The following is a 10,150-nucleotide window of genomic DNA, read 5'->3' as shown; positions in this document are numbered from 1 at the left end:
AGCCTTTTCGATAAGTAAGAGTGTCGAACCCAACGAGGAGCTAAAGGTAGGATAAGTATTCTCTCAAGTTCTATCAACCACTGATACAACTCTATGCACACTAAGCGTTTGCAATATCTAGGAAATAAAACTAGAGCGATAACGGGTATGAGAGGTGACTTTGCAGAACAATAAAATACACGGAATAAATGTTAATGCTGCAGCAATAAAACAAACTAAACTAACAGTACCATGAGTGTGGAAAGGCGGTGGTAATAGTGGTGGCTTTGTGCAAGATCAATTAGTGAGGATCTTGGGTTCAATGTCTTCGATGCAGCTTTCTATGTAGGAGAGGCTAAATATACATGCTCTCCCTCCGGGATTACAAGTACTATATGATTGGCTTGCTAGCAAACATCCGTAAATACTAGCAAGCATTAAGGTTTCCCCAACCATAGCATTAAGTAAATGGTCCTCTTACTCCCATACATGCAACTATCCGGTTCGCGTCCTCAGGTTTCTGTCACTCCGGCAGAACTTCCCCCTTCTAGTGTACAAGTACTACCAACCCTATGGTGCTTGATCCATGCGCGCACAAATATAATGGGCACCAAGGACGGTAACATGTCAACATACAACTCTAATGAACCAAAGAGAAACAACCAATCAATCAATGAACAAATAAACTATGGCAACATGACATAGATCATAGGATTATAACTTATAGCATCAAACACCATGTTTACATAGGGCGGTACAGAGGTTTGTGAGAGGATGGACCACTAAATACAATGAGGAGTTGGTGATGGAGATGGCGGTGAAGACGTCGGAGAGGGGCTCAGCGAGGAGCGCCGGGAGGCGGAGGCGTGGGCGGTGCCGGCGCCGGCGCGGGGGACTCCTTCCCCGCCGCCGTCATCATGGGGGAGCGCCGCCCCTTAGCCTTCTTCTTCCTTGAGTTGGTGCTGGTGTAGATGAGTGTTTCCCCCTCCTTGGCTGCTGCCAAGGAGGAGGATTTTCGTGACAATGCTTGGGGGCCTCCAAAAATAGGGTTTCTCATCAATATATAGTGTTGGAGATGCAATCTAGGCCATGGGATGGATGTACCTTTGATCCAAGGGCTCTTGGGCACCTCTAGAACCTTCCTGGGACTCCCCTCTATCCTTCATGAGCCTCACAACTCGTGGCTGGGCCGAAATAGCCAGGTATGGAAAGAGTTTGTGTCAAATACGTCACCAACTTTCGGAGTCCCGAGACTGCACAAACCTCCGCAGTAATTCTGCTCTGCCGGATGCATCCGTTGTCCGTTCTGGACGAATAAGATGTCCAAATTGTTCGGTTTGAAATTCTATACAATTTTGTAGTTTACGACTTTTCCATTGGACGTCGTTTTGATGGAGTTTCGAAGCGATCTTTGAAAAGTGTTCAGCAGGGACAAATTCCGGGAAATTCCAGATTTCACCATAATGAGTTATTTCCTTCCATATTTGCCTATTTCCTGCACAACAAAGTTGAAACCAAGAACTTGTGCAATTTTGCAACTATTAATAGGTTAGTACCTTAAAACATATAGTAATTGGTGTAAAACAAGCATGGAACATCAAAAATTATAGATACATTTGCGACGTATCACCCAGCTGTTGGCGATTTCCATTAACTTGGTTATGGTTTCGGCTTCTTGCGCCTGAGTTCTTCTATGTACGTTTCGCGTCGGATGCCGTCGCTGAAGGCATCGATTGCTTTGTCAACAGAAACGTCTTCGGCAGCGTTCAGGAGTTTGGTGAACCTGCCGATGTATGCACGCATTGACTCTTTCTGTTTCTGCTGGCAGTGCCGCAGCTCCTCGATCCCAACTGGCCTTTTGTACGTCGCTTGGAAGTTGGCGACGAAAGCGTCCACCAGGTCGTCCCATGATTTTATGGATCCCTTCGGCAGACCTCTCAGCCAGGCCCGTGCCGAGTCTTTCAGGTAAAGCTGCAGGCATTGCATAGCTGCTATCTGGTTTCCTTTGTGCAAGATCACAGTCTGCAGGTAATTGTCTATCCATGATCTTGGCTCCTGCTGCCCGTCATACTTCGCGGCGTCAGTAGGGGTAGGTTTGAACTTCTTGGGTGGCATTGTTTCGCGGATCTTGTAACTCAGGCAATCAGCCCCCCTCAGTTCACCGTCGTACTCCTCGCTTTCTTCCGAGGCGTCGCTATCGTCTTCTCCCCTCGCGGCTCGCCGTCGCCTGGCTTTGTCGATTCTGCTCTGGGTAATCTCGTCTCGGGCGTCCCTTCAACGGTGCTTTGAACCTCCGACTTGGGGCGAGGCTTTTTCTTTTCGTGGAACCAGTTTGTCTCCCAGGATTGCGAGGCTTTCCAAAGCGCCCCGATGTGCTTGAACCATGGAACCTTCGGGTCATTGGTTAACAAGGTACGCTGCGAGGTTGGCAGTTGCTCCTTCGACGGTTTTTGGCCTCAGCATCCCCGCGGTATCCGTGGTCATGAATGATCTGGATAAGTTTGACGTTATTTTCCTAGCATCGTCTTCCGATAATCTGGATAGCCTTGATCGATGTTTCCCCGCGCCTTGACTGCTTCGGGAAGCGCTTCCTCGCGAGCCCCTCCGCCGTTCGCTAGATTGTTCTGCCGTAAGCATGCGTTTCTCGAGGGTGTTTTGCTCGACTAACAACCGCTCCCGATTCTTGTCCAATATCTCGCGGTAGGCATTGAGGGTCCCAACTGAAGTTCCAGCGGGGAGTGGTGTGTTATTAAGAAGGCTGCCTTGGCAGCTGCCCATTCTTCCTCTACGATGGTGTAATCGCTACTATCGTTACTGGCACTATTTTGAAAGCTTCGTCGCCTGCTGGAGCGAGGAGTGTGCTCTCCGCCTCCCCCGTTCCTTGCTTTTCCTGTGTTGTTGGCAGCGTAGACTTGATGGTGCGCCGCTTTCCAGGTGACTTCCTTGGCGACACTGTCGACGCTATCTTCTCCCGATGAGTACTGGGCGCTGCAGATGAACTGCGTGTCGCTCGATCCCAGCCCGTGTCTGGTGTCGCAGTTCAAGCAGTAGTACGAGGTCATCTCTGACGACGCGGGGTTATCAGATCCGACTGACATTGAAGACGTCGACCGAGGAGTCGATGGCGGGGAGGAGTTTCTCGAGTCCGTCAGGCCAGCCGAAAGATCGACTGACGACGACAGGCTTGGCCCCATGGCCAATGGTGGTGATTTTCTTGCTGATCTGGGAGCGCACGACTCCAGCAGTCGGAGGACTCCTTCTGCGTTGACGTTGTAGTGGACGCTGCCAAACGTCATCTCCATGTTCCCTTGCAGATCTGAAAAAGTAGAGCGAGACGAGTCGCTGTGCGGGGTGAACTCGTAGGAGCCGAATCGAATCGGGCTTCCCAAGATCGGTGATGATGATGGCGTCGATGAAGCTGTCGACGACATGACTGGATCTGCCGATGACGGATCTTGTGCCGACAGGGTTCCCACAGACGGCGCCAATTGTCGGGGGTGCTCCTCGACAATGCCCTCCGGTAGGGGCTTAGGGTTGATGGAATCCTGTAAGCTGATACGAACCATCGGTTAACAGACAAGCGGGGAGAGCAATTTACCCAGGTTCAGGGCCCTCGATGAGGTAACACCTCTACGTCCTGCCTGTCTGATCTTGATTATGAAAATATCGGGTTACAATGGGGTGCCGAAGGTTTCGGCTATGATCTCGTCGAGAGGCTAAGTGCTACGGTGACCTAGCTCTAGACTTCTGGTGGCTAAAGATGCTAAGATTGATTGTGTCCCTCGGCAGCCCCTCTCCTGGCCTTTATATAGGAGGCCAGGTCTCAAGAGATCTGTCCGGGTACGTGTACGTCTAGGTTTACAAAAGACCTAGCTCTAAACTATCCTTGTTCAGCTCCTATTCGTCTTGTTCTTCAAGGAATCCTCTTCGGCACCGCCCTAGTGGCCCACCTTGCCATCAGGTATCTTCATGGGCCTCCCATTAGGCCGCATAGGATAGGGCAATGTCGGTTACCCGAAAGGTAATGCCCACGTCACCTCTTGATCGCGCGTCTCGGACGGTTAACAAAGCGTTTTCCTGGTACCGCTCTGTCGCATAGGCTTCGCGTGTGTAGTGGGTTCTGTGACACTAGTCTTGTGCATCTGTCAAATCAACTTGCTGAAGATGAAGACAAAACTCATAGCACTTGTCTCGTTGCCCGCAATAGGTCTATGTTGTCTCTCGAGGTGCTATATTTGAATTGTTTAGTTAACATGAAGGCCCCTTTTAATTGATTCAAATTTAGTAGAAAGTTGTACTGAATCCAAGTCAATAAAAAGGGATTGGAGGGAGTATCTGTTTTTGTTGTCTGAAATGGGTCACGTCCGCCTAATCTCCTCCTTTGTCCACCGAGTGCATCCAACAGGTTATTTTGTTTGTTTTGTTTATTCAATGAAAAATAGGACCTGTATGTCATAGACGGTAAAATTTGTTCTCTCTCAAATTAATATATCACAAACAGAAAATTTGCACTTATCGGTTATAACTTCGACTACAATGTAAAACAATACAGGAATAAAAAAATAGAGCACTAGCAAAATCAGGTCAGCCGTGTTCCAGGCACGCGAGCGAAGTCGCAGTTGCACGCCATATCCGACACCGGTCTAGGTCAGCCATTGCAGGTTTATGTCCAGGTCGCTGATCAACCTTGGCTTGTGTCCAGCAACGACATCTCAATTTGGAACAGACACGAAAAAGCAAAATGGGTGTTTTCGCTGGAGATGCGCTTAGTTACTAGTAGTTACCTAGGATCGCTCGAATTTGGTCCACACGATTCAGTAAAGCATCCTCGATAGTAGTATCTCACCAAAAAAAAAAGTGTGAATCTTTTTTGAGCAGAAAAAAAGACCTGCGAATGGATGAAAATGGATTTGCTGGGCCAGGAACCCTCCGAATTTCTCGGCCCATCCAAACTGGCCTCAAAACTACTACCTACCTGGGAACAAGCGCAAACCCTTCCGTCGCAAACAAGTGAAGCCTCCGCCCGTAGCGCCGCACTCGCCACCGACTCATCGATACACCATGGCGGCGGTCGCTGCTCGAGCTGGTGCTGCTCGCGCCGGGTTCAGGCGGATGTTCGCCGTCTCTGCCTTCTCTCCCCCGCCTGCCCCGGCCGCCCGCCCCACTGCGGAGCCCTGCAACAACCTCTTCGTCTCAGGCAACTCCTCCTCCCGTGTCTATCCGTTTTATAGTGTTTCTTCCTTTGTGTTCTGGATCCGAGGCTTGTGCCGAACTGCCGATATTAACTACCTGTGGTCGGATGTGTGGAAAGTTATTACCTGCTTTATTGAGAGCCGCTTGCCACTATATTTTATATTTTTGAGAGCTTGGGTGAATTGAAATATAGACCTTTGCTAATTAGCAGCTACTCTAACTAATTTTCAATTCGGCATCATTCAGAGTTTTTGCCTGTCCGATCTGCTCAATCTTGCAAGCATCAGAATGGTTTTTGTGTTACTTTCTGGTCTTTACGCAATATACTAACGATGAAAACCTGACTGCTACTGAATTGGGAATCTGCTAGAAGCGAAGTAGACAAATTATTATGAAAGGAAATACTGTACCATGTTCTGTTTTACTACGAGAAAAAATGCATTATAGAAAAAAGAATCATCATACAGCAGACATGATATAGCAGACAAATAGCATATGTGTATATCCGCTAACAGAGTGCAGGGTTAACTGGTTAGGCATCAAGGACATCAACACAATGGTCAACAAATGAGCAGCTTTTAAACTGAAAATATCGGTGTAGGGCAAACAAAGGGATTCTCGTTCAGATTAATTGTCTGACTACCATCTCCAGAACTAGTATACGGGTCATTTTACACAAGGATGAATAATGCGAGTGCACTCTGGTTTATATTTCGAACTACCAGAATACCGATGATCCTCTTAATTCCAGATTACGTTAAAATTAATTCACATGTGGAATTAATCATCCGTCATTTCTATACTAGTTGGCATATAAGGTAAGAACCAATAGATAGATTCTGTTGGCCAGCTAATGGCATGTGCCTCCACTACCAGAATCAGCTTTACATGATTGTAGCACATAGGTTGGATCGCTGTCGTATCCATGGATTACGAGCCGACGAGTTGATCTGGGGTAGCGACTCATAGACTAGCCGTAACTAGTCACGACTCATCTCGAGCAATAGGCACTATAAAATACCATAGTATCTAAATACTAATAGTCTAGTACTAGTATGTTAATTTGTAATACAAAAGAAGGCTGGGGACTGGGGAGTGGGGGATAACCCTGTGCAATTTCATACTGGCCAAGGCTTTTCTCTTCTCCCTGAACCAGCAGCCTACAAAAGATAAAAACTGGCAGCAACCGGTTAAGCAAACCAGCAGCAGCAGCAGCACCCGGTGAAGGAGAGCTGGGAGGGGCCTAGGAGAAGCAGCAGACGGCGGAGTAGGAGAGCAGCAAGAGCAGAAGCTGCTGGCACAGGAGCATAACAGAGGTCAAGGGAGGAGCCTGGGAGCCGCGGTAGCCGGCAGGAACAGGCGGTGGAGCTGGCTGGCAGGCTCCCGGTGGTGGTGGCCAAGGGATAGAATTTTGGTCAGGACTCGATTTGGTTTCACGGGAGAAAACTGGGCAAGCCAATATTATAAAAATTATGGCCACTCGCTAGACTCATTAGGCTTTACCAGTTGATTGGGTCACTCGACTCGGCCCATGAGTTGAGTTGACCTCCGAGTAACTACTTGTCGACTAGTCACATGACTCGTAATCAATGGTTGTATTAGATGTAGCCCAGGTGCCTAGCTGCATGTTCTCATGTAATCTTGTATAAATACCCATACACTTTAATGAATGTAACTTGTCAGAGTTACATAATCTACTTTGGTATACCATAAAATAGGATATCGATCATTGCCTCCCTTAGCCATATCTCAAATCCCCAGCCAGCACGAGTGACACCTTGACTGCCTCCACCACTCTAATGGCAACAAACTCTACTGGTCTCCTGGAGTTGCATCTCTCCCAAATGGCAGTGGCAGCAATGGTGTGAATAGTGTACTGCTCATACCATCAGCGAAACACCTCTACATCCTCCCCATGAACATTAATTTCTCGTTCATGTGTGCTGTATTGTTGTGTCATATCACCGATGGTCCTTCTGTGAAAGGTCATGTGCTTCAGTACTACACGAGTTCGAGCGTCAAGGAGCTGTGTGAGCTTTCACTTTCCCTTGACTTTGGTTGAATCTTGACATATATTGGATGCATACATGTGTATTTTTATTGTTTACAGTTGGAGTAAATAGTTTGGTACTGTTCAAAAGACATGGTTCTCCTTTTTCATTCTCTTTGGAAATACTTTTTTGGGGGTTAAGGGAAAATTGATATAGTTGTAAGTGCCTAATTGATCACCTACCAGGTATCTTAGCTGTGTCCTAAAAAACTGTTGTTCTTTTTATAACACAGTTAAACCAGAAAGAAACATGTATTTTCTCAAATATATATACACTGTCTTCTTAATTGATTTTACAAAAAGAAAAATCTGTCAAAATAATAAGCCTTAACCTAAAGTTTTGGCACTCTGTTTGATTCTGTTCACTGCAGCTCTATATCCAGTGTACTAATGTAACTACTGAACATCCATTGTAGAAAAAGCAAAAGGTTGTGTCTTATATATCCTATAGTTCAACTTCTGGGATGCCAATAGTTCATTTGGTTTGGATGCCAATGATTCATCCTTTTGTTTATAAAAAGTAAGTTAATGCCACTGATATATGAACTTCCTCTGGAGTTTTGGTGGTGTTTGTTTTGAAATTTATTTCTTCTCCATGTAGTTGGCGTGATGAAAGTATCACTATAACAAGCATGATCATGTTTTACATATATAATTGTACATTGTATCAAAACCTATGGTGATGCAAAGTTGTATTGATTTCTTTTAAATATTATTGAACAAGTGTACCTATGCAGGTTTGAACAAGCGCACGACAACTGACGGACTCAGGGAAGCCTTCTCGAAATTTGGTCAGGTTACTGAAGGTAAGTGATTCTAGCCTCTGTAGTTCATTACTCTTTGTACTACTACTGAATCCTTTTGTCACTATGTTTGCAGCAAGAGTCATCACTGATAGAATATCAGGATACTCTAGAGGATTTGGCTTTGTTAAATATGCAACTGTAGAAGAAGCTGGTGAGGGCATCAAAGGAATGGATGGAAAGGTGAGTGCTTCTATTAATCGGGGTAATTCAGCCTGGATTCGTATTCGGGTGTGTGGTGTGCGGTTTGTGCTGGTTTCCCTTAATTAACCGTGCCTGTATGGTCTTCGGGTCCGGTTTCCCTTATTATCTGGACCATCTTTTCCCCTCTTCTTATAATGCAATGCGGGAGCTCCCTGCCCTCTGACGAGGTTCCGTCAAAATTCACTACCTGGATGTTCATGATAATCCATGGTGTAGTAGGGAATGTATGTTCTTCTTTTTGAAGATATAATATATGGATAATTGTCTGGACCATTTTTTCCCCCTCTTCTTATAATGCATGTGGGAGCTCCCTGCCGGTAGAGACAAAAAAAAGTTCAGTGTTCATATAAATTACACGAGTTTCTTTTTCTTAAATAATCTCTAGATTAACCCTTAAACGACTATTACGCCTAATGCATAAGTTTACTATTCCCTCTTACGGATGGAGGAAGTATCAAAAAAATTATTTATGGATTGTAGATAAAAATAATCTAGAAATTTTTACTAGCCTTGAACTGCAAATTGTTGCTGATCTGCCAGGCTACTAGATTTGAAGTTGTACACACGAGTGCTCAAAGAAAACTAGAACACTATTTACCAGCGCTACCTCCAGATTTAAGTGTTGGATGAATACGACTTGGGAGGTAGACGATGGTGCGGCAGTTGGCATGAACAGCATTGCTCGACTCCATCCCCTGTTCTCATAGCGGCTGACGCTCCGTGTAGTTTATGAGTGACAGTAAGCTCCATGGCAGATTGGCAGATCGACCGGAGAAAATCAGATCCATTTTATCAGGGAAAGGAGACGACTGGAATATTTACGAGATGAAGATGATTAGATTTTTTTTAGAGGAGCTGCTGGAAGACGATTAGTAGATTGGCGTTCACAGCTCGGTCTCGGCACAGAAAGAGGAAGTCACGGAGAATTAATTGAGCACTAAACGTATGGACTAATTGGTCTGCATGCTGGGCTTCGCTGTGTTGCATGGGGGGCGAACGTAGGTTCCGTCAAAATTCACTACCTGGATGTTGATGATAATCCATGGTTTAGTAGGGAACTTATGTTCTTCTTTTGAAGATGCAACATATGGATAATTGTGGCCTGATGGAAACATTCAAAGGTGTATCAATGTTCTCATGGAAACTCGGAAATAGCAGATTAGTTATTAGTTGATTTTTTTTTTTGCTTATCTCGTTCTAGGTGATACTAAACATTGTCTACACTGTAGCTTAGCAACTGACTTCGTTTTATCTGCTGTTGACGTTAGTCCATTTTTTTGTGCAGTTCCTGGATGGTTGGGTGATATTTGCGGAGTACGCCAAGGAGAGACAAGCCCAGCAGCCGCCCCAATCATCTGGGACACCACCATCTGGCTACCAGTACTCAAGATAGTTCTCTCGATCACAAATTGCGTGTCCTCAATTTATGCTACCAATTGGAAGTCACTTTCCAATGAATTATTGAGGAAGGGATAAAATTAAAATATATTGTGCCGTGTCGCTTGAACTATTCCACTACTAGTTACAGAAGTGCGGTCACTTGTGTACTTTGCTGTTGCCCGCTGGGTACTGGTACCTTGTGTAACATCTGGCACTAACTATAATTTAAACTTAGTTGCAGATATGTTCAGTGCGTTGTTGAGTTGCTTTCAGGCTTTGTACCACTTGTACAGAAGACCTGCATGTACATGTTGTCTATGCAGCCGTGTGGTTGGACTTAGAAGCTAAATAGCTTTCCAAAACATATACTGCATCTCATCTAAAAAAAAACATATACTGCATTTGGGAACGGTTGACGACTCGTCATATATCATGGCTCGTCGTAGGTGGCAACATGGAAGAAGTATGTATCTCTGATGTAAAGTTAGCGGTTGTGCAGGGGTTCTATGTTTCATACACGAAGCTTGTTGTACCTAATAAA

General features: G+C 45.5%; 1 protein-coding gene across 1 annotated transcript; it reads left to right on the top strand.

The window, feature by feature from the left end:
- The first annotated feature begins 4,967 nt into the window (after nucleotides 1-4,967).
- LOC127333161 (organelle RRM domain-containing protein 2, mitochondrial) lies at nucleotides 4,968-9,853 on the top strand. Its single transcript, XM_051359491.1, has 4 exons — nucleotides 4,968-5,176; nucleotides 7,960-8,028; nucleotides 8,102-8,208; nucleotides 9,515-9,853. The coding sequence occupies exons 1-4, from the start codon at nucleotides 5,041-5,043 to the stop codon at nucleotides 9,620-9,622; spliced, it is 420 nt and encodes a 139-aa protein (XP_051215451.1). The 5' UTR covers nucleotides 4,968-5,040; the 3' UTR covers nucleotides 9,623-9,853.
- Nucleotides 9,854-10,150: the final 297 nt, after the last annotated feature.

This window comes from Lolium perenne, chromosome 2 (genome assembly GCF_019359855.2).
Source record: "Lolium perenne isolate Kyuss_39 chromosome 2, Kyuss_2.0, whole genome shotgun sequence".
NCBI classification, from domain to species: domain Eukaryota; kingdom Viridiplantae; phylum Streptophyta; class Magnoliopsida; order Poales; family Poaceae; genus Lolium; species Lolium perenne.
This window is presented reverse-complemented; position numbering and strand designations above follow the sequence as displayed.

Bases quoted from the DNA above. Each gene is read 5' to 3' on its own strand.
- LOC127333161 (XM_051359491.1), top strand. From the start codon at position 5,041: ATGGCGGCGGTCGCTGCTCGAGCTGGTGCTGCTCGCGCCGGGTTCAGG. The intron at 5,177-7,959 runs GCAACTCCTCCT...GTACCTATGCAG, and splicing joins CAACAACCTCTTCGTCTCAG to GTTTGAACAAGCGCACGACA. The intron at 8,029-8,101 runs GTAAGTGATTCT...CTATGTTTGCAG, and splicing joins ATTTGGTCAGGTTACTGAAG to CAAGAGTCATCACTGATAGA.